At 43.4% G+C, this 25,447-nt stretch overlaps 1 protein-coding gene across 2 annotated transcripts in view; it reads right to left on the minus strand.

Moving 5' to 3' along the window:
- Positions 1-25,447, minus strand: part of nt5dc1 (5'-nucleotidase domain containing 1) — a 641,953-nt gene that overhangs the window by 27,074 nt on the left and 589,432 nt on the right. Inside the window, exon 11 of one of the 2 annotated variants that reach the window (XM_038799640.1) lies at positions 20,675-20,843. In XM_038799640.1, coding sequence (XP_038655568.1) covers positions 20,675-20,843 — 169 coding nt within the window. Of the gene's footprint in view, positions 1-20,674; positions 20,844-25,353; positions 25,437-25,447 lie in introns of those variants that run through there. The other variant, XM_038799641.1, reaches the window with a different exon arrangement.

Genomic DNA, 25,447 nt, shown 5'->3' on the forward strand with positions numbered 1-25,447 from the left:
ACTGCTAACTTAGTGCAGATGAGGCATCAAAGCTGGGCCCCTCCTGGATAAGTGTCCCACCAAAGGTGCATGCATCCAACCGCTGAGTTAATCGGAGAGTTTTAGGTCACAGAATTTGGATTCAATTTCCTCTCTACCCTCCAGGACTTCAGAAATAAAATACACACTGTGACAAGATTAGGTGTGTCTGGGCACAATATTGCCAATTACAACCGCAAAGATTGAGCGATACGTTATGCTCGTTTGGCCAAATCAAACTATTTTATAAATTAACGTTCATCACCAGTTCTCCCAAAGTATGGAGAATCACTCACTCACTGTACAAACTAGGAACAGGAGCAGGCCACAAGTCCCTCAAGGCTGTTCCACTGTTCAAAGAATAATATATATATATATATATATATATAGTTTATATTTCAGATTACCAGGCACCAGCGGTATTTTATATTTATACCACTATTCAATAGATGATCTGTGACCTAACTCAATACTTTCACCGTTGCTTCATATCTCAGAATCACAGCGTGCAGAAGAGGCCCTTCAGCCCATTGAGTCTGGACCGACACATGAAAAATACCTGACCTGCCGACCTAATCCCATTTGCCAGCGCTAGGCCTTGAATGTTATGGCGTGCAAAGTACTCACCCAGGTACCTTTTAAAGGATGAAGCAACCCGCCTCCACCACCCTCCCAGACAGTGCATTTCAGACTGCCACCATCCCCTGGGTAAAAATGTTTTTCCTCAAATCCCCCCTAAATCTCCTCACCGTAAACTTGTATCACCTCGTGACTGACCCTTCAACTAAGAGGAACAGCTGTTCCCTATCCACCCTGTCCATGCCTCTCATAATCCTGTGCACCTCAGGTCACCCCTCAGTCTTCTCTGCTACAGCGAAAACAACCCAAGCCTATCCAACCTCTCTTCCTAACTTAAATGTTCCATCCCAGACAACATCCTGGTGAATCTCCTCTGCATCCCCTCCAGTACAATCACATCCTTCCTATAATGTGGCGACCAGAACTCTGCACATTACTCCAGGTCTGGCCTCACCAAAGTTCGATACAATTCCCAACATGACCTCCCTGATTTTGTAATCTATGCCTCGATTAATAAGGGCATTTGTCCAATATGTCTTTTTCACCACTCTATTAACCTGCTCTTCTGCCTTCAGAGGTCTATGGACAAAATATCCCTTAATTTGTTTGCATAACAAAAATATATCAGACTAAGATTTAAAATTTACAGTTGATTTATCATTAATTACCAATTGTGGAAGAAAGATACAAACTTCTACTACCACTTTTGTGTTCAGTGTTTTCTACTTTCACTACTGAAAGGTCTGGAGTTATTTTCAGACAATGACCTCTCGGCCTAGACTGTCTAACTAGTAGAAATAGTTTTCTCCATCCACTCTTACGTATTCCACTTAATGTGACAAAATGTTCCATCAAATAACCCATAACCTTCTAAATTCCAGCGAATAGAACCTTAATTTGTGTAATATTGCCTCATAATTTAATTCTGGGAGTCCAGGTATCATAAATCTATTCTGGACTCTGTACAAGGTCAATGGATCTTTGCCAAAGTATGGTGTCAGAACTGCTCAAAATACTCCAGTTACAGTCTAGAAAATAGAACATAGAAAAATACAGCACAGAACAGGCCCTTCGGCCCACGATGTTGTGCTGAACTTTTGTCCGAGATTAAGAACAAATTAATCTACACCCCATCATTCTACCGTAATCCATGTACCTATCCAATAGCCGCTTGAAGTTTCTGAATAGTCGCTTAATGTTTCCGACTCAACTACTTCCACAGGTAGTGCATTCCATGCCCCCACTACTCTCTGGGTAAAGAACCTATCTCTGACATCCCCCCTATATCTTCCACCATTCACCTTCAATTTATGTCCCCTTGTAATGGTTTGTTCCATCCAGGGAAAAAATCTGACTGTCTACTCTATCTACTCCCTTGATCATCTTATAAACCTCTATCAAGTCGCCCCTCATCCTTCTCCGTTCTAATGAGAAAAGGCCGAGCACCCTCAACCTTTCCTCGTAAGACCTGCTCTCCATTCCAGGCAACATCCTGGTAAATCTCCTTTGCACCTTTTCCAAAGCTTCCACATCCTTCCTAAAATGAGGCGACCAGAACTGCACACAGTACTCCAAATGTGGCCTTACCAAGGTTTTGTACAGCTGCATCATCACCTCACGGCTCTTAAATTCGCTAGCACACCATAGGCCTTCTTCACAGCTCTATCCACTTGAGTGGCAACTTTCAAAGATCTATGAACATAGACCCCAAGAACTCTCTGCTCCTCCACATTGCCAAGAACCCTACCGTTAACCCTGTATTCCGCATTCATATTTGTCCTTCCAAAATGGACAACCTCACACTTTTCAGGGTTAAACTCCATTTGCCACTTCTCAGCCCAGCTCTGCATCCTATCTATGTCTCTTTGCAGCCGACAACAACCCTCCTCACTATCTACAACTCCACCAATCTTCGTATCGTCTGCAAATTTACTGACCCACCCTTCAACGCCCTCATCCAAGTCATTCCACTGGTAACTGGGCTCCAGGCTAAATATTTGCCATCCACCACCACTCTCTGACTTCTATCGGTTAGCCAGTTCGTTATCTAACTGGCCAAATTTCCCACGATCCCATGCCTCCTTACTTTCTGCATAAGCCTACTATGGGGAACCTTATCAAATGCCTTACTAAAATCCATGTACACCACATCCACTGCTTTACCTTCATCCACGTGCTTGGTCACCTCCTCAAAGAATTTAATAAGACTTGTGAGGCAAGACCTACCCCTCACAAATCCGTGCTGACTATCCCTAATCAAGCAGTGTCTTTCCAGATGCTCAGAAATCCTATCCCTCAGTACCCTTTCCATTAATTTACCTACCACCGAAGTAAGACTAACTTTGCCTGTAATTCCCAGGGTTATCCCTATTCCCTTTTTTGAACAGGGGCACGACATTCACCACTCTCCAATCCCCGGGATCACCCCTGTTGACAGTGAGGACGAAAAGATCATTGCCACTGGTTCGGCAATTTCATCTCTTGCGTTCCATTGAATCCTTGCATATATCCCGTCAGGCCCGGGGGACTTGTCTATCCTCAAGTTTTTCCAAAATGCCCAAAACATCTTCCTTCCTAACAAGTATCTCCTCAAGCTTACCAGTCTGTTTCACACTGTCCTCTCAAAAAATATGGTCCCTCTCATTCGTAAATACTGAAGAAAAGTACTCGGGGCTAGTTTAGCTCACTCGGCTAAATCGCTGGCTTTTAAAGCCTCCCCGGACAGGCGCAGGAATGTGGCGACTAGGGGTTTTTCACAGTAACTTCATTGAAGCCTACTCGTGACAATAAGTGATTTTCATTTTTCGTTCAAGACCTCTCCTATCTCTTCTGATTCAATACACAATCTCCCTACTGTCTTTGATAGGACCCACCTTCGCTCTAGTCTTTCTCATACTTCTCAAACATGTGCAAAAGGCCTTGGGGTTTTCCTTGATTCTACCCACCAAAGATTTTTCATGCCTTTTCTTAGCTCTCCTAATCCCTTTCTTTAGTTCCCTCCTGGCTATCTTGTATCCCTCAAGCACCCTGTCTGAACCTTGTTTCCTTAGCCTTACATAAGTATCCTTCTTCCTCTAAACAAGACATTCAACCTCTCTTGTCAACCATGGTTCCCTCACTCGACCATCTCTTCCCTGCCTGACAGGGACATATCAAGGACACGTAGTATCTGTTCCTTGAACAAGTTCCACATTTCAATTGTGTCCTTCCCTGACAGCCTACGTTCCCAACTTATGCGCTTCAGTTCTTGTCTGACAGCATCGTATTTACCCTTTCCCCAATTGTAAACCTTGCCCTGTTGCACGCACCTATCCCTCTCTATTACTGAAGTGAAATTCACAGAATTGTGGTCACTATCTCCAAAATGCTCCCCCATTAACAAATCTATCACTTGCCCTGGTTCATTACCAAGTACAAAATCCAATATGGCCTCCCCTCTGGTCGGACAATCTACATACTGTGTTAGAAAAGCTTCCTGGACACACTGCACAAACACTACCCCATCCAAACTATTTGATCTAAAGAGTTTACACTCAATATTTGGGAAGTTGAAGTCACCAATGACTACTACCCTGTGACTTTTGCACCTTTCCAAAATCTGTTTCCCAATCTGTTCCTCCACATGTCTGCTGCTATTGGGGGGCCTATAGAAAACTCCCAACTGCTCCTTTCCTATTTCTGACTTCAACCCATACTACCTCAGTAGGCAGATCCTCCTCGAACTGCCTTTCTGCAGCTGTTATACAATCTCTAATTAATAATGCAACCCCCCCCCCCCCCCCACCTCTTTTACCACCCTCCCTAATCTTATTGAAACATCAACAACCAGGAACCTCCAACAACCATTTCTGCCCCTGTCCTATCCAAGTTTCTGTGATGGCCACCACATCGTAGTCCCAAGTACCGATCCATGCTGTAAGTTCACCCACCTTATTCCTGATGCTTCTTGTGTTGAAGTATACACACTTCAACCCATCTCCGTGCCTGCACGTACTCTCCTTTGTCAGTGCTACCTTCCCCACTGCCTCACTACATGCTTTGACGTCCTGAACATCGGCTACCTTAGTTGCTGGACTACAAGTCCGGTTCCCATTCCCCTGCCAAATTAGTTTAAACTCTCCCAAAGAGTACTAGAAAACCTCCCCCCCAGGATATTGGTGCCCTTCTGGTTCAGATGCAACCCGTCCTGCTTGTACAGGTCCCACCTTCCTCAGAAGCGCTCCAATTATCCAAATACCTGAAGCCCTCCCTCTTACACCATTCCTGCAGCCACATGTTCAACTGCACTCTCTCCCTATTCCGAGCCTCGCTATCACTTGGCACCAGCAACAAACCAGAGATGACAACTGTGTCCTGGCTTTTAACTTCCAGTCTAACTCACTAAACTTGTTTATTACATCCACACCCCTTTTCCTACCTACGGCATTGGTACCAATGTGCACCACGACTTCTGGCTGCTCCCCCTCCCCCTTAAGAATCCTGAAGACATGATCCGAGACATCCCTGGCCTTGGCACCCGGGAGGAAACATACCTTCTGGGAGTCTCGCTCGCGACCACAGAATCTCCTATCTATTCCCCTAACCATTGAGTCTCCTATCACTATTGCTTTTCTACTCTCCCCCCTTCTCTTCTGAGCCCCATGCCAGACTCAGTGCCAGAGACCTGGCCGCATGGGCCTTCCCCCGGTAGTTCATCCCCCCCAACAGCATCCAAAATGGTATACTTGTTTTGAAGGGGAACGGCCACGAGGGATCTCTGCACTGTCTGCCCGTTCGTTTTCTTTCCCCGACTGTAACCCAGCTACTCTTGTCCTGTATCTTGGGTGTGGCTACCTCCCTGTAACTCTTCTCTATAACCCCCTCTGCCTCCCAGATGATCCGAAGTTCATCCAGCTCCAGTTCGCTAACACGGTCTCTGAAGAGCTGGATTTGGGTGCACTTCCCGCAGGTATAGTCAGCGGGGACACCGGTGGCATCCCTCACCACCCATATCCTACAGAGGAGCATGCAACTGCCCTAGCCTCCATCTGCTCTTACCTTACAGAATACAACTGCAGTGTGGACCAACTGAAACTCCGCCCTCCGACTCTGCTCCCAGTCAGCTGTACGCTCTGTAAACTCCCTGCTCCCTTCACGCTCTTTGAGGAAATGTAGGAAATGAAACGAAAAGGAGCACCTTACTCCCTCCGTCACCAAACTCTCACTATAGCACTCAAATGCACCCAAGTTCAGCACTCCCTCGGTTACCAAACTCTCACTGTAGCACTCAAATGCACCCAAATTCAACACTCCCTCAGTCACCAAACTCTCACTATCGCACTCAAATGCACCCAAATTCAACACTCCCTCAGTTACCAAACTCTCACTATAGCACTCAAATGCACCTAAATTCAACACTCCCTCAGTCACCAAACTCTCACTATAGCACTCAAATGCACCCAAATTCAGCACTCCCTCATTCACCAAACCCTCACTATAGCACTCAAATGCACCTAAATTCAGCACCCACTGCAAACAAAGTCTGCACTGTAACTGTACTGTAACTAGCTCAGATTTATACTGTGTCTCTAGCTTCTGAAAAGTGGCCTAATCCAATTAACTAATTAACAAGCTCCAGCTACAAGTAGTTAAAAGTAGAACCTTTGTTTAAAGCCGATTGAAAATTCACCTTCTTCTCAACCAAAACAGCAACTTTTAAGTTAATTAACTAAATAAAAGATTAGACTTTAGATACAAATAAAAAATAAACCCTTAATATCCCTCAGTCACCAAACTCTCACTATAGCACTCAAATGCACCCAAATTCAGCACTCAGTACAAACAAAGTCTGCACTGTAACTAGCTCAGATTTCTAATGTGACTCTAGCCTCTGAAAAGTGGCCTAATCCAATTAACTAATTAACAAGCTCCAGCTGCAAGTAGTTACAAGTACAATCTTTGTTTAAAGCTGATTGAAAATTCACCTTCTTCTCAACCATAAAAAAAGGTCTAACCAGGGCTTTCTATAGCTATAGTTACCAAACCCTCACTATAGCACTCAAATGCATCCAAATTCAACACTCCCTCAGTCACCAAACTCTCACTATAGCACTCAAATACACCCAAATTCAACACTCCCTCAGTCACCAAACTCTCACTATATGTAGGCATGACGCCTACCCACCTTGTACTCTAGTCCTCTGGATATAAAGGCCAGCATTCCATTCACTGTTTTGATTGTATTCTGTGGATCTTCATGACATTTTAATGATTTCAGTACCTGAAAGCCCCAAGCCTTTTTGGACCACCACCGTTTTGAGCTTTTAATCATTTACAAAGTACTGTGTTCCATCTGTTTAAGTTCAAGGTCTTGCATTTCCTAGTTTGAAATCCATTTGCCACAATTCTGTCCATTCATTTAATCTATTTCCTTACAATTTTACACTTCAGCCTGCACTACGTAGAGTGTGCCTGTCTTTATGTCATCAGAAAATTTGGACAGGTGGCTTTCTAACACATTACCCAAGTCGTTAATATATATTGAATGGTCGAGGTCCCAGGTAGAGAGAAAACAGGGAATTATAGACTAATCAGCCCAACGTCGGTAGTGCGGAAAATTATCGAATCCATTATTAAAGACTTTATAGCAGAGAATTTAGAAAACAGTGGCAGGATCAGACAGACTCAGCATGAATTTATGAAGGGAAATCATGCTTGACAAATCTATTGGAATTCTTTGAATAAGTAAGTAGTAGAGTTGACAAGGGGGAGCCAGTCGATGTGGTATATTTGGACTTTCAGAAAGCGTTTGACAAAGTCCCGCATAAGAGATTATCATGCAAGATTAAAGCGCATGGGATTGGGGGAAGTGTATTGAGGTGGATAGAAAACTGGTTGGCAGAAAGGAAACAAAAAATTGGAATTAACGGGTCCTTTTCAAATTGTCAGGCAGTAACTAGTGGGTTGCCACAGGAATCGGTGCTGGGATCCCAACTATTCACAATCTATATTAATGATTTGGACGAGGGAACAAAATGTAACATCTCAAAGTTTGCAGGTGATACCAAGTTTGATGGGAGGGTGAACTGTGATGAGGATGCAGAAATCCTTCGGCATGGTCTGGACAGGTTGGGCGAGTGAGCAAATCAGTGGCAGATGCAGTATAATTTGGATAAGTGCGAGCTTATTCACTTTGGAAGCAAAAACAGGATGGCAGATTACTGTCTGAATGGTTGTAAATTGGGAGAGGGGAGTGTCCTTGTGCACCATTCACTGAAGATAAGCATGCAGGTGCAGCAGGCGGTGAAGGAGGCAAATGGTAAGTTAGCTTTCATTGCGAGAGGTTTCAAGTACAGGAATAGGGATATATTGTTGCAATTATACAGGGTTTAGGTGAGGCCACACCTAGAATAATCTGTACAGTTTTGGTCTCCTTTTCTGAGGAAGGATATTCTTGCTCTTGAGTGGCGAAGGTTTACCAGGCTGATTCCAGGGATGGCGGGACTGACGTATGAGGAGAGATTTTCTAGGTTAGGATTGTTTTCACTGGCCTTCAGACGAATGAGGGGGATATCAGAGACTTATAAAATTCTACCAGGACTAGATAGGGTGGATGCAGGGAAGGTGTTCCGATGGTTGGTGTGTCCAGAACCAGGGGTCACAGTCTGAGGATTCGGGGTAAACCATTTCGGACAGAGATGAGGAGACATTTCTTCACCCAAAGAGTGGTAAGCCTGTGGAATTCATTACCACAGGAAGTAGGTGAGGCTAAGACATTGAATATATTCAAGAGGCGGCTAGATCTGGCACTTGAGGCAAATGGGCTCAAGGGTTATGGGGAGAAAGCAGGATTTGGTTATTGAGTTGGATGATCAGCCATGACCGTGACGAATGGCGGAGCAGGCTCGAAAGGCCGAATAGCCTACTCCTGCTCCTATCTTCTATGTCTCAACAGAGATCTCTGGGAAAGCACTACCGGTGTCATAGCCGTGCTTTAGAGGACAGGAAGCTACGAGAAAATTTTGAGGGGAATTATGCTTGGCATTAAATTATAATAATTGTGTTCACATTTAAAGGGATTGTGTTCAATTATAGTTTGCAATTCATCTTCCATTTAGTAAATACAGAGACCACTAAGGCTCCTAATGGTGTCGAGTCTCATGCGTTTTAAGCTGCTCATGTCTGTAAAATAAACTCAGGTAACTGACTACAATTTCTAAAGTATGATTGCAAATCCTGTTAACTCTTGATCTTAATTGTATTATCAAGAAGCTAATGTGGATTTTACTACAAATATAGCCAGGGCCAACTCAAAAGGAATTGAATGGGAATGTTTGATTTCAGTTTTGAATCTTCAGTGATAATTTTGCGTTGAACAGTAAAAGTTTCTCCAGGGCTCACGAATGATTTAGAACAGTAATTAACATGATGGGCAAAACAGAACAAGTGACTGGCAGAAGAATAAAGACAAAATGCTTCGGATGCTGGGAATCTGAAATAAAGACAGAAATTGGAGGAAAAACCCAACAGGTCTGGCAGCATCTGTGGAGAGAATCAGAGTTAATGCTCAGAGTCTGTATGACTCTTCCTCAGAGCTAGATTGGTACAAGGCACTGAGGGTGGAAGATAGAGGCAAAACAATTACATCACTAATTGAGACTATTTCTGAGATTATTTTCTGAGCTGAATTTGAATGAATCACCTGGGCATAATTCAATGGAAGTTTATATCCGGTAAATATATGCATTCTAGTGAAAATCTGGACAGTGCTGTTAAGAAGCTTAAATTGTTGGTTTTCTCTTGAGAGATATTTTGTCCTTGCCTTTTAACCTTTTCAGAAAACTGCAATGTTAATCTGGCCATTACCCAAGGTATTAGGGTCAGAAGCTTTAAATGGATATCTGCAGGCACACCTGAACGTTTGGTAAGATCACCTGAAAGTTAACGAATTACTTGCATTGGATTGCACATGTGACATGATATCGGGATACCAGAATGTGTGCGCAAATGTGATTTGTTATGTGTGAAGTAACTAATGTACGTGGAAATGCATGGTGAATTTCCACTGGAGAACAGGTCCCAGACATACTTAGTTAATTAGTAACAGCATGGCATGTGATGGGTAATATGTGGCAGGCAAGTGAGACAGCATTTTAAATCATCAAGCATTGACATATACTCCATAAAGAAACAATCAAGGGTTAAACACACTGTGAACTGGCAGTGGGATATAGCAATTGGGCTAAGATAATTGGAGGATTAGCAAGACCTGACCACAAGATGAATATTGGTAAAGGGAGAGTTAACAAATGTTTTAAGCCCATGAGGCGATAAGGGTTATAAACATTACAGAAAGAAAGGTAGACATATCTGTGCAGAATGAAGCCCTTAAAGCTGTCATAAAATTTGAACACTGTACCAACTTTGTCCCTAAGATTTAAACTAATCATACAAAATGCATTCACCTCACGGATACATTTGATCGTGGTGATGCGGAATGAATGATTAAGCATGAAGGCAATTGAGCAACTGGGTGAGCACGAGTGGTGCAAAATAGTTTTTAAGGCGGGACAACATCCCAAACTCAGAACCGTACCCATGCAATTGGTGTTGCTGCAAGCCTTAACCATGTTCAATGGTGCCATTATGCTCTGTTATTTGAACAATTTGATCAAGAAATTGCAGAAACAAGCCAAACACTTAGAATGGGTTACCTTGATCAAGAAGTAATCAATGAGAGTTTGTTAAGGAGAATTCATCCTCAAGGTGAGCAATTGTAAGAAAATTATACTTGACATTCAACTGCACTAATTGTGTTAACATTTATAATGGAATTATGTTAAATTATATTCAGTTTTCAATCATGCAACCATTCTGTCTTGTAACAACTGAGAATCATGTCAATGCTCCACTTAGTAAGTATTGAGATCACTAAGGGTTTGAATTGTGATTAGTTTCATCCATTGAATAAGGACCAGTTCAATTGCATCAATAACACATCATATCACTCCCTGGAAGGAGCCAGGATTAACTTAATCTTATCAAGCACAAATTACCCCACACCAAGGAGACTCAGGTACTGGATATTGTTTAAAAGGAGCCAGCCAAAAACCCTAATTACAGTGGAGAAGGAGACCATTACAGAGGGCAGCCTCCCAGTCGCACAAAATTGCAAACAAGAGTAGACCACATGACGAGTCCCAGCACGCTCCGCTGTCCACCATCTAAACACGAGTAAAGCTTGTAGCGATCTGTAAACTACTATCTGGTTTGTTAAGTTTTACACCTTGCAGTACTTAAAAACTTCGGAATTGCCACAAATTGTTCGGTCTGCCAGCTTTCTTTGCCAAGAGCAAGAATCCTTATAAAGCAAGGATACTGATAAAGTCGTTTTGCAACTTCTTATGGGGAAACTCGCATCTGATATTTTGTTTTAAGCATAAGTATTATTTAGAAAATGGATAAGACTGATGGAAATCCTTTGCTTAAGGTCAGCAGTACACCGAGAACACTGAATTCAAGTGCCAGAAAAACACAATGAAGTTTGGAATCTTTAATGAAGAGAACTCCCTCCCAATATTTATATTATTGTCTACAATTACTTTGGTACCGCATGCTTCAGCTACCACAAAATGATCAGCAGGATATCCTGTGTTTATAGTGCACACCTCATGCCTCTACATCCTGTTACATGTAGTTATTAGCAGTTGTTGAGATAATCAAAGAACTGTTTTATATCACAGAAGGAAGCCATTAGAACCATAAAGTCAATGCCAGTTTTCTGAAAGAACAATTTAGCTAGTCCCCCCCCACTTTCCTTCTAGCTTTTCGAACTTCTTCCCTCAGGTGGTTATCCCTTTTGAAAGTCACAACTGAACTGGCTTCCAGCACACTCTCAGAAAGTGCATTCCAGATCATAACCGCTCATTACGTTTAAAGGTTTTTCCACGTGCCACTCCTCTTGGTTCTTTGGCCAATCATCTTAAATCAGTGACCTCTGGTTCACGACTCTTCTGCCAATGGGTACAGTTTATCTACTCATAATAACCTACTTTGTCGGAAACCTCATGTTTTTGAACACTTCTATCAAATTTCATCTCAACATTCCCTTTCCCCAGGAGAACAACCCAGATTTTCCAATTTGTCTACACGACTAGTCTCTCATCCTTGGAGCTATCTTTTCTGCAACCTCTCCAAAACCTTCATAGCGTTTCTCAATTGTGGTGCTTAGAACTGGGCTCAATTCTCTCAACTGCAGAAGAACAAATGTTTAACAAAAGTTCATCATTACTTTCTTGCTTCTGCACTTTTTCCTTCTATTTGTACATCCCAGGATGCTGCATTCCTCTCAAAGCTTTCTCAACTTGCACTCCCATTTTGAACCATTGATGACCCTGTTCCTCCACCTGCTTTAGAATTATATCCTTTATTTTACATTTCTCCTCCTCATTCTTCTGACCAAAAATGTGTCACTTTGCTCTTCCCTATTAAAATGCTATCTGAAAATGAAAAAATGAAAATCGCTTATTGTCACGAGTAGGCTTCAATGAAGTTACTGTGAAAAGCCCCTAGTCACCACATTCTGGCGCCTGTCCGGGGAGGCTGGTACGGGAATCGAACCGTGCTGCTGGCCTGCTTGGTCTGCTTTAAAAGCCAGCGATTTAGCCGAGTGAGCTAAACTAGCCCCTATCTATTGTTGATGGGCCCATTCCACCGGCCTGAGTGTGTCCACCTGGAATCTATCCACATGCCTCCTCTGTTTCCTGTGCTTCCAACTTTGGTATCATCTGCAAATTTCAAAATTGTGCCTTGTGCCCCTAATTTCATGTCAATTATATCAAAAAAAGCAGTGCTCTTAGTGCTGATGCCAGGGCAACACCACTGCGTACCTTCCTCCAATCTGAAAAACAGCCTTTCACCACTATTCTCTTTTTGCTTTTCATCGAATTTACAGTGCCGAAGGAGGCCATTCGGCCCATCGAGTCTGCACCGGCTCTTGGAAAGAGCACCCTACCCAAGCCCATACCTTCACCCTATCCCCGTAACCCAGTAACCCCACCTAACACTAAGGGCAAGTTAGACCCTAAGGGCAATTAGAATGGCCAATCCACCTAATCTGCACATCTTTGAACTGTGGGAGGAAACTGGAGCACCCAAAGGAAACCCACGCACACACGGGGAGAACTTGCAGACTCCACACAGACAGTGACCCAAGCCAGGAATGGAACCTGGGACCCAGGGCCGGCTCAAGGCACCGGCAATTCGGGCAGTCGCCCGGGGCGCCATGTGCTAGGGGGCGCCAGAGACTCGGGTCCCGCGCATGCGCAGTTGGGCTGGTGCCAACCAGCGCATGCGCAGTGGCCGCCCTCCCCCAGGGCGGCCCCCCCCTCAGGTCCGCCCCCCCGTGGCCCCCCCCTCGGCCCTCCCCCCCCCGCGGCCCCGCCCCCCCCTGGCCCCCCCCCTCAGCCCCGACCCCCCTCGGCCCCGCCCCCCCCTCCCCCAAGGGCGCTGAAGTTCTGCTTGCCCGGGGCGCCAGCAACCCTAGGGCCGGCGCTGCTGGGACCCTGGAGCTGTGAAGCATTTGTGCTAACCACTATGCTACCGTGCTGTCCATTAACTCATTTTACTGCTTTTACTCAGCCAACTTTGTATTCTCGCTGTCTGTCCAGTTTATTCCATGGACTTCAACGGTGCTGGTAAGCTTATTACATAACACTGAATGAAACGCCTTTTGGAAGTCAACGTACACCAGATCAACTGCATTATCTTCAGCAACCCTCTCTCTGTTACCGTATCAAGATACCCAATCAAGGGCGGCATGGTAGTGCAGTGGTTGGTACTGTTGCCTCATGGCGCCAATCGATCCCGACCCTACGTCAATATCTGTGTGGAGTTTGGGCATTTTCCCTGTGTTAGCGTGACTTCACCCCCACAACCTAAAGATCCGCAGGGTAGGTGAATTGGCCATACTAAATTGGACCTTAATTGGGGAAAAAAAAGAATTGGGCACTTTAAATTTATATTAAAAAGGTACTCAATCAGTTTGCAAAAGATGATTTGCCTTCAAACAAATTCAAGCTAATTTTCCTCCATAATCCACACTTTTCAGTTAGCGATTGTTAATCTTGTCCTGGCTATCGTTTCTAAAAGCGTTCTCACCCCTGACTGGCCTGTAGATCCTGTGTTTATCCTTAAACACTTTTTTGAATAAGGGTGTAACATTTGCAATTCTATAATGATATGGTACCACTACCAGCAGTACTCCATCCCCTCCCCTGCAAAGCACCGCCCAGCAGCAACCCCTCGAAGCCCCACCCTACATGTGTCGCACCTCTTGCTACCCTTTTACTATTTAAATGTCGATAGAAGACTTCTGATTCCTTTTCACTGAAATTTACAGTCTCTTCACATACTTTGTTGTTCATCTTATTTCGTTTTTCACTTTCCTCTGATTCTGCCCCATTCTCACTTGTATTATCAACTTGATATGTACCCTTTTTCTGCTTCACCTTACTATTTCTTTTGCCATCCAGGGATCTCTGGCTTTAGTTGCCCTCCTTTTCCCCTTGGAGAAATGTGCCTCACCTGTACCATCGCATTTTAAAGGCAGCCCATTGCTTGGTTACAGTTTGGTTTGCCAGTCTTTGATTCCAATTTACCCAGGACACGACCATTCTCACCAGAGTAAAATTTTCCATCCTTTCCCATAGCCAACCTAAATCTTGTGATAATGTGATCACTACTCCTTAAATGTTCCCCGCTGATACTTCATCCATCTACTCCCTCAGAACTAGATCCAGCAATGCCTCTTTCCTCATTGATCCTGAACACACTTCAAAAACACTGCTCTTTACACGATGACTATCCCAGTCTATTTCAGAACATATGAAGTCTCCCACTATTACTACTCTACAGTTCTTACACCTCTTTGGAATTTCCCTGCAAATGTACTCTTTGGGGGAGATTCTGTGACTCTCACAAGAGGGCCATAATGCAATTTGCATTGCCGAGAAACACATCGAGATTCTCCCACCTCCGTCTGGCAAAGTAATCCGGTTCACCCTCTCGCTGGGTGTGAACAAAATTAGCATATTTAAATTCTAATTTATATCGGCTTTAAGCCAAATTCACCAGTCTCTTCTAATTCTCCCATCCACAGGCGCAATGCATAGCCGTCGGGAATCACTGCTGTTACCCTTCCCTCCCACTAGCTCTCAACCTGATCACCACTCCTTCCTCACATACCTGAAGGTTTTCAATCCCGCTTCTCCTACAGCCTGCCGGTTGCAATTGGTAGTTTCCCATATCAATGCAAATTAGGCCGGAGGCACAGGATCAGATATCACAGCCATTCAGGCGAAGGGAATGTTACCACAAATGGGAGGGCCAAATTTCTAGGACCAATGTGTCTTTAAGCAGTGAGAAAGATAAATCACTGGGTTCTTGTATTCCTTATTTATGACAAGCAGAAACGCAGTCTTCACAGAAAGATAGAAATCATCATGACATGCCTCTTGGCACAACAGATGCAGGAGATGCTTAAGAAGTGAAGTTAAACATCTGAAGACATGATAGAACAAGAAAAAAATTTAAAAGGTACAAAGAATTCATATCAACATGCGGGGAACACAGTTGTACTTCAACAAATGGTGCTGGCTGCAGCAATGGAATCTAACATTTTATGAAACTTAATCAGCGGATGGGGAGATCTCTCTTGTCAATATACAATAGTTAAAATACTGACAAAATCTGAAAACTGGGACTAGATTGCAAGTTTGGAATGTGTAACCAATGATGATAAAATACCATAGTTATCTTTTATCTCCAAGTAAAACCACATTGGGGCTGAAAATCCCAGCCTTTAGATTTGGAGATTGCTGTTTATTGATGGATTGATATTTCAAACAAAGACATTTTGATGCTTATTTTATGCAGAGAATTTCAGACTGACTTGTGTGTTCCCAATTGTGGGACTAAAAATTCTCTGCCCTGATATGCCATCCATCGGTGGGAGTATAACACTAATGATCTCTCCTTCTAAAACTGACTGACTCTCCGGCATTAAGGCAGGGTCGAGTATTTTGTATCCAAGGGACAGACATCACCATGACTGTTGATTTGGGTGTCTGGCAGGATAGTTGGCAAATTGTTTATCGACAAACCAACATTATTGGTGAAGACTTTTTTCTCTGCAGGTAATTGGTGAAGGCCCAGGCCTGCAGCCCAACTGAAATGTCCATTGCTGTTGGTTCAATCTAGTGTCCAGGTTGGTTACTGATAGGGAGGCTGGGGATAAGGAAATTCCCTTCATTTAGCAGCCTGTTTGAAGGCGGATAGCAGGCCCTGAATGAATTGAGATGACTTTGAACAGAAATCTGGTCTCTCAGCTCCTGTGCATTCAGCTTTGCATCAGCATTCCACAGATGGCCTTTTGGTTAGTTCTAGTTAGTTCAGCATCTGTCCATCTTGGGAGACAATGGACTTTGCCCAGGGCGAATGCCATTTCTGTATCAAACTATAATGTCTATTGTGGCTGTAGATGCCGGTTTGTGGTGGCAACCCTTCTGCTGCTGGTAGATAAAGTGTTGGCTGTAGGCTAACTGATGTATTTTTCTTCCAGCAGGCTCTTTTTTCTGCATTGCTTTAGCGCTCTGCTTTTCCCACACCCTTCCTGACTGCTTGTCTCCAGAAACTCTGGTCGGTAGCGACCATCCAGCAATTCTGGTTTCGGTCTAGATTTCAGACATCCTTGTATTGCAGAGGTGGGGAATACTTTGGTCTCGTGCCAGAGCAAGTTCGCCATGGAGCACGTCTTTAGATAAAGAGCTGTCATTCATTTGTTTTACATAACGCAACCAATCAAGTCGTCCGGCAAATGGTGCAATTGTTCATTTATCATAACTGATTGAAAGAGTTTGCATTTTTTCCTTTCAATTCCTTTGAAGGTAGGGCTGTAGAGTCTACAGTTCTTTGCAGTGCTGGTATCTATTTGGTTGAATCTAACTCTGTGGTTATAAATGGGATAGGCTCCGTCACAAATGGGGTAGGTTTACACACTAATTTTGATGGCAGGGTTTCATTTGCAATTCATTGACAGGCTAATATGCATATTTCCAATGAGGAAGATCTGCCTGCCCCCTTGAAAGAAAGGACTTTGTGTGAGTGAGAATCCTCAAGGTTAATGGTCCAGAGACAGAAATGGGCCATTGGTAGTTGGGGGAGAGGCATTCCTATTTCTGTGGATTAAATGGAATATGTTTTCTTCGCAGAATAAGCATGTGGGGATTCCTGATCAAGGGAAATAAACATGAATATTAATCTGTTTCACCCAATGGATAACGACCAAGGGATATGTTCATTATTTTATACTCACGAAGCTGAGTAAATACTTAAATTTTAGCTCTGTTAATCTGTCCTCCTTTTTAAGGGGGAGCTGTGGCAGTGAACTATAGCAGCAGAACTGGCTATGGTGAAGTAATTTAACACAGACTGGAAATGGAATCTGGGATGTCATGTTGATTTTGTTTAGATACTCACAGAATCATGGGAATTTGCTGTTCATGTTCACACTATTTGGCCTAACCCAGCTTTCTAAAAGATTTATGCACTTAGTTGCATTCCTGTCATTTCCACCAGCTTTTGAAAATTTTCTTTTCACGTATATATCTATTTTCTTTTAGCAGCTTTCATGAACTCTTCTTCAGGAGATGGACACCTGCCCACCTGACTCCAAACACTGGGCAGCCCCTCCCTGAGCTTATTAAAGGTTTAGAAGCAGGAGAAAAACGACAATCAATGAATTCCAATGGAAACACCTGTGCAGAAATTCAGCCAAGTAAATGTCAAATGCTTACCAATGATCTGAGTACCTGTAGGTGAAAGGCTTTTGAAGTATTGTTTCCAAATGCTGTTTCACGCCAGCATCGGGAGGCCTCAATATTTTTCAGGCTGAGGAAGTGGAAAGTTGACCGGCTCTAGGTCATGTCTGGGTTAAGTTATTTTACTACGTGCATCAGAACCTATTGATATAAACAGGGTCCCAAATTTTAAGAACCAACATTGGTGGAGAGCATCTTAGTTGCCAGTCCAGCCATAAAGGAGCCCAATGGATAAGTTTTAATTTATTGTTGAGGGGTTGGGAGGAGGACAAGTATTGCTCCGAACTCCACGAAAACAACATCAGCCACTTGTAATGCAGACCAAGACAGCAGCGCGGGTTCAATTCCCGTTTCAGCCTCCCCGACCAGGCGCCGGAATGTGGCGACTAGGGGCTTTTCGCAGTAACCTCATTGAAGCCTACTTGTGACAATAAGCGATTATTATTAAATACTTTTCATCCTTTTCTAAAATGATATTCCATTAATCACAATACCAATTAGGAACAGTATGCAAATCTCACACACAAAACAGCTGAGACATGCTTTGATCATACGCAGTCAAAGAACGGATGGTGCCACATATGAAAGAAACAAGTGCACCGTAAAAAGTAAAATATTTAATAAGTAAAGGTTAAAAAAACATCATTTGACTCTATGACCGAGAACATAGAAAATAGGAGAAGTAGGCAAAACGGCTCCTCAAAGCTGCTCTGCCATTCAATAACATAGTGACTGATATTCCACCCTCAAACAAAAAGGAAAAATAATACCCCCTGTCCCAAACAACTGACAGCGACTAACTCTCTGAGGAAAGAAATTAATAGCCTCAGGTGGAACCTCTTAACTGACCCCCTGAAGTGGAGATGCCGGTGTTGCACTGGGGTGAGCTCAGTAAGAAGTCTTACAACACCAGGTTAAAGTCCAACATGTTTGTTTCAAACACTAGCTTTCGGAGCACTGCTCCTTCCTCAGGTGAATGGCCCGAGGAAGGAGCAGTGCTCCGAAAGCTAGTGTTTGAAACAAACATGTTGGACTTTAACCTGGTGTTGTAAGACTTCTTACTGTGCTGACCCTCTGAAGGTTGACTTGACCTTCTCCAGATGGAAAAATTCCATGAGGTCACCCAACCGTGCCATGGTCCTGGGCGGAGTAGAAAATCTCCACCCAAGCAAAACCTACCTCTGGGCTACTAATGAAGCAAAGACGAGAGCATTGGTCTTCACCCCCATCTGCAGCCAAGGCAGGTCCGACACCCTGAAAATGGCCACCAAAGGACAGGGCTCCAGATCAATGTTAAGAATCGCGAACATGGGGCGAGATTCTCCGCAAATGCGGAGAATCGTAAAGGCTACCGTGGGACAGGCCATGACCCACGGCAGCCTTCACGCCCACTTCCGGGGCCGATTCTCCCCCCTGGGCGGGGCTAGGAGCGCGGCCCCGTGCGTCACGGCGACGCGGCCTTGACGACAGTCGTCAAGGCCGCACGTCAAGCTTCACGCCGGCTGACGTGGCCGATGATGTCAGCCGCGCATGCGCAGGTTGGACAACGCCAAACCGCGCATGCGCAGTTGCCGTCTTTTCCTTCAGCCGCCCCGCAAGATGTGGCGGCTTGATCTTGCGGGACGGTGGAGGGAAAAGAGTGCGTCCGTTACGGAGGCCCGGCCGCGGAGAATCGTTGCTCGCCGTAAAAAATGGCGAGCGCCGATTTGTGGCGTGGGTTGGGCGTGGGGGGGGGGGGAAGAGAATAGTGGGAGGCCGTGAAAAATGTCGTGAGGCCCTCCCGCTATTCTCCCACCTGGCGTGGGGGGCGGAGAATCGCGCCCATGGTGTTAAAGAAGGGGACCAAAAAGCTTACCAGCTCGGGGAACGACCAGAACATATGGGTGTGATTGGCGGATCCTCAAAACACCACTCACACTTGTCTTCCAGACCCAGAAAGAAATCACTCATTCTAGCCTGAGTTAGGTGAGCCCTATGTACCACCTTAAACTGGTTCAGGCTGAACATGCACAGAAGGACGTAGAAATTACGTTACAAGCTGCACTCCACACGTTCTCATCCAAAGTAGGTCTGAATTCCCCCTCCCATTTTGCCTTCACCCCATCCACCAAGGCAGACTCCATTGACTGGATTTGCGCATAGACAGCTGAAATATTCTACCTTCCAGACTCTGCTAAAGATAGAATCCCCCTCAGCAGGGATGACAGCGGTGTTTAGGGAAATGGTGGAAAGGCCTTTCGCACAAAATTACGAATCTGGAAGTATCTGAACAAATTCGTCCCAGACAGCCGAAACTTTGCTGCCAGCAACTCCAGACTGCCAAATTATCTCTCCACAAATAAATCCCCAAATTTCCACCTTCTCCCCCCCACGAACTACCTGTCGAATAACACCCTCAAACTCAATGTGTATTTGTGTTGTATTATGATCACTCTTTCCCCGCGAATCCTTTAATGAATGATTACTAATTAACTATTATTACATAACATTAGATTTATCGTTAGCACTGTTGGCTGCGGCGTTGAAGACCCGGGTTCAAATCCTGGCCCCGGGTCATTGTCCGCGTGGAGTTTGCATATTCTCCCCGTGTTTGCGTGGGTTTCGCCCCCATAACCCAAAGATGTGCACTTTAGGTGGATTGGCCACGCTAAAATGTCCCCTTTATTGGAAAAAAAATAATTGGGCACTCTAAAATAAAAAAAAACATTAGATTTAAAATAGCCTGTTCACTAGTTGGTTCCTCAACATATTGATCTAGAAAATTGTCTTTTTAAAAGTAAATTTCGAGTACCCAATTATCTTTTTTCTAATTAAGCGGCAATTTAGTGAGGCCAATCCACCTACTCTGCACATCTTTGGATTGTGGAGATGAGACCCACGCAGACATGGGAAGAATGTGAAAACTCCACACGGACAGTGACCCGGGGCTGGGATTGATCCCGTGTCCTCGGCGCGTGATAGAAAACTGCCTTGAATACATCCCATGAGCTCATCCTTCAAACTAGTTTTGCTCACTTTGCTTGGCCAGGAGTTGAAGCTTAAAATCCCGCCAAAATCATTGCATTACCATACGTTTCATGTTTCCCCAATTTGCTGTCCAAAACAGTAACTGCTGTGGTGTCTATAAACTACTCACACCAGCATTTTATGGTCTTTGTATTTCTTAGCTCCACCCGTACTATGACCCTACAATGTCCTGTTGTTACTCTTTTCTTCCTTACCTGCTATAGCCTGCAGGCTGGGAATGGCGATGGTGCTGTAAGTGTTAATGTTGTTGGTGCACCATGTGTACACCTGAGTTTCACCTTCACCCTCCAGTCCTGTGACACCATCTACAAAATAGGAGCCCCATTGCTCTGACACCACCGGCCACATCTTCTGCCTCTTGCCCTGGAAAAAAATTAAGACAGACATGTGAAAGGATGAAGGAGTCACAAAATCTTAAGGAATGATTGTCACGTGTTGGGATCTCTCAGCAATTTTTTTTCCTCATGGGTAGCATTTGGAAAAGACCCGCTTTACATGCTATGTTTTAAAGCATAGCACATCCAACATAATATGGGGTCCAATACAAAACGCAGTTAACGTGCTAAAGTACTAGCTTTGAAGTTGTCTCGAACAGACTATAAATAATAAAAAAATCATCAGCTTTTCTTGATAAAATAATGTAACGTCGCACCCATTGTGTTGGGGAGTTGCTGGTCATGGGAGCTGGTCAAAAGCCTAAAAACATCTGGAGATTTATTAGACCGCTATAAAGCAGTAAGATCCAGAACAAGGTTCCAAGAAGGAAAGAGAATTAAATGTATTTTATTTAAGTCAAGCAAGATAATTAATTGATTTTGGATTGTACCCTGTGTTTCTATTGCGACATGTAGACAAGTTGTACTGACTGAACGAGTACATAAGATTCTAATTGCTTCTCTCTCTGTTCACTTGCTGTAAAATGAAGCTGATTTGTATTAAGTCCTATCCATCTTTGAGGAGTTTGAAGAAGTGTACATGTCAAAAATATGCCCACCTGATAGTTTTGCAAGAGAATTTGATTGTTTCACCCTGGGGTTATCATATAACCAGATACAGGTCAGAGTGAAATGAAAAATGAAACGAAAATCACTTGTCACAAGTAGGCTTCAAATGAAGTTACTGTGAAAAGCCCCTAGTCACCACATTTCGGCGCCTGTTTGGGGAGGCTAGTACAGGACTTGAACCCGCTCTGCTGGCCTGTCTTGGTCTGCTTTAAAAGCCAGCGATTTAGGCTTGTGCTAAACCAGCCCCTATAGAGTGAGTCCACTGCCATAAAATTAGATGTGCAGATTGCGAACAGGATTGACAAGACACTGACCCGGAGATGGCATCCACGGCTAATCCGCTTTGGTAACCATGAGACTGAAACTCAAGTAATTTATACTTTTAAAATAAAGAAGCTTATATCGGCAAGAAATAAGAAAAGTAATCCTGAATCCCATCTCACAGCCATCCAGAGAAACAGAGCTTGGAAGAGCAGTTAACATGTTTGAGAGTTCCAAGTATTAATTAATAATAAGAATGGAATCCAAACAATGTTTATAGGCTGAAAGCAATTCTAGCTGTTACACCAAGCTGTGCCTGACACCCACTACAGAATTGTGGTGCCGAAAGTGTGGCAAATATGAAGTGAATGCTAGATATAAAACTTTAAATAAATAGTCTTTAATTTGGGAATATCTTTGGGATGCATTTGTGATATTATCTTTGTTGTCAGAATAGTATGTCACCCATTTTTGGACTTGATGACCTTTGAAGCAGGTTGGACCAGTTCGCTCTCAAAGGTAGGTACTGATGAAAATAACAGTTCTTGACTTGGACAGTAATCAACAAAGAAGGCAAGAGGTATCCAGAAACTGTTAAGGTAAGGGTAGGCCTTCCGTTCTGGAAAATGTGATGCAGGCACAACAAATGCTTTAAAAAGGGCTTGTATTCCAGTAGGGGGTCATTAGCACTGTTGCTTTACAGCGTCAGGGTCCCAGGTTCGATTCCCGGCTTAGGTCACTGTCTGTACGGAGTCTGCACCTTCTCCCCGGGTCTGCGTGGGTTTCTTCCGGGTGCTCCAGTTTCTTTCCACAGGTCCCGAAAGATGTGCTTGTTAGGTGAATTGGACATTCTGAATTCTCCCTAAGTGTACCTGAACAGGTGCTGGAATATGGCGACTACGGGATTTTCACAGTAACTTCATGACAGTGTTAATGTAAGCGTACTTGTGACACTAATACAGATTATATTATTAAAAGTGAGTAAGAGTAATTTAAATATTGTGGCAGAATGCATCACTGCAATTAGTCTTTTTTCCCCCTGATGTTGAGATATTGTTTTGAATCTGCCTAGCTTCAAATCATATTCATCACTGGGTATCTGGCAAAGCTTCCTGCAAACAGATGAGTTGAAACCTTCAAATTATTGAAAATAGATCTCTCCTGGCCAACTAGGCAAAAATAGTGCTCGATAAAATGGACTGTTTTTATATACTATTCTTCCACCTATACACGTAATGCAGTTAAGTCGTTTGCAATATTTCTGAATATTTCTTTATTTTGAACATAAAAATAAATACAAATTATCAATTAAATGAAAATCAAGCAGAAGGTATAATATGGTGCTTTCTGCAACACATATATGAAAAAAATGAAAGAGCTGGATGTTAAAATTGGGAGGGAGTGAGAGTTCAGTATAATACTTTACTGGATTTCATTCGCAGGTCTCAAATTGTTAGCTTTGTGCACGTAGAGTTTTCTTTGTGGCAAGGCTCAGTGGGGAATATATCAAGGTATTTAAAGTATGCCATTGAAAATAATGGAGACTTCAAGTGTTTCCTTCTTAGTCGGGATAAATGAAGTTAAACCCATAACAGAAGGCATTTGAATAAACTGGGCCTTCCAAAGAACTTATTTGTATTAATTCTGGAGTTTAATTAATGGATCTTTCAAATGCTTATCCAAATAAATGATGTTTGCAGATTATTAAAATATTTTTTTTAAAGTACTCGATTCATTTTTTTTACCAATTAAGGGCAATTTAGCGTGGCTAATCCACCTACATTGCACATCTTTGGGTTGTGGGGGTGAGACCCATGAAGACACAAGGAGAATGTACAAACTCCACATGTACAGTGAACCGGGATCAAACCCGGGTCCTCGATGTCTTGAGGCAGCAGTGCTAACCACTGTGGCACCATGCCAACCCTTGTTTGCAGATTCAAGAAAAAAACACAATTCCTTGATCCAGCCATTGTTTACGCTTTCAGTTGAAAAATCATACTACAAAAATAAACATCTAAAGCACCTTTGTTCATTGTGACATCTTTTTACCTCTTTTTCTCCATCTGTGGGATGGACAGAGCATTGAGCTGTCGCACTAGAAATCCTTAAGCTAACTTGACATTTTCGTAACGATGATGGCGTGTTATAAATATCTTTTTTGTTAATTCATGGAATGTGAGTGTCACTGGGTCAACATTTGTTACCCATCTCTAATTGCCTTTTAGAAGGTGATGATCAACCATCCTCTTGAACTGCTGCGGTCCATAACTTGCTTGATATTCAAGTTAGATCTCATGAATCTGCCAAAGAAGCTACTCTCCTATCTTTCCACTGGATGAACATATCTCGAAGTCAAAGCAAGATGCAGATTGAGGAAATAGTCCAGCTGTCTCCGAAAGGCAGGAAACATACTTTTGTGGGTAAGTGGAGTAGAAGGCAGGGAACGCTTGAAAATATTTTTAAAATTCTTTATGTCCCGTTGCAGAAATAAAATTGGCTGAAAAATTCCAGTTCCCCTTTTCAAACACTGCAAATGTACAAACATTATGATGCATTTCTTTGCAGAAACACAAGGAATTTAAATTTAGACAAGGCACCTGCACAACAGTAATCAAAACAGTACAGAATATGTAGGCATCTGGGGCAGCAGGGTAGCATGGTGGTTAGCATAAATGCTTCACAGCTCCAGGGTCCCAGGTTCGATTCCCGGCTGGGTCACTGTCTGTGTGGAGTCTGCACGTCCTCCCCCTGTGTGCGTGGGTTTCCTCCGGGTGCTCCGGTTTCCTCCCACAGTCCAAACATGTGCGGGTTAGGTGGATTGGCCATGCTAAATTGCCCGTAGTGTCCTAATAAAAGTAAGCTTAAGGGGGGGGTTGTTGGGTTACGGGTATAGGGTGGATACGTGGGTTTGAGAGGGGTGATCATGGCTCGGCACAACATTGAGGGCCGAAGGGCCTGTTCTGTGCTGTACTGTTCTATGTTCTATGCTTAATATTTCTAAATTTCCCATAAATCCAGGATGCAGGGGAATACTGGGGATACAGAATGTTGTTTAAATCTTATATAGATGAAGATAGAGGCCATGAAATAGCAAGTTATAACAAGTCTGTGAAGGGAACAGGCTAAATGGTTTTCCTTTGTAATAGGCTTTCTTATGTCTTGGATCTATTAAGCTATTAAGAAATAACCCAATGACTCAGTTAACAGCTATTTTTGTGGAAATTAAAAGCACCTGTGTCATTGCAAATGACATTTAATAAATCTAACAATCACTACAAACTTATCAACTGCTGGCGTAAGAACCGCAAAAATTAATAGGATCAGGAAAAATTATAATCCTTCGTGAGGTTAACTGTCGTGTAAAGAAAAATTAAGAAGAAAGGAAATTTGGATTGGATTGGATTTGTTTATTGTCACATGGACCAAGTATTGTTTGGTGTACAGTTCAGACAGATCATTCCGTACATGAAAAGAAAATACATAATAGGTCAAACACAAAATACACAATGTAAGTACATAGACACAGGCATCGGGTGAAGCATACAGGAGTATAGTACTACTCAGTAGAGAAGATGTGTGAAGAGATCAGATCGGTCCATAAGAGAGTCGTTTAGGAGTCTGGTAACAGCGGGGAAGAAGCTTTTCTTGAATCTGTTAGTGCGTGTTCTCATTCTTTTGTATCTCCTGCCTGATGGAAGA

The sequence above is a fragment of the Scyliorhinus canicula genome, chromosome 6, assembly GCF_902713615.1.
Source record: "Scyliorhinus canicula chromosome 6, sScyCan1.1, whole genome shotgun sequence".
NCBI lineage: Eukaryota > Metazoa > Chordata > Chondrichthyes > Carcharhiniformes > Scyliorhinidae > Scyliorhinus > Scyliorhinus canicula.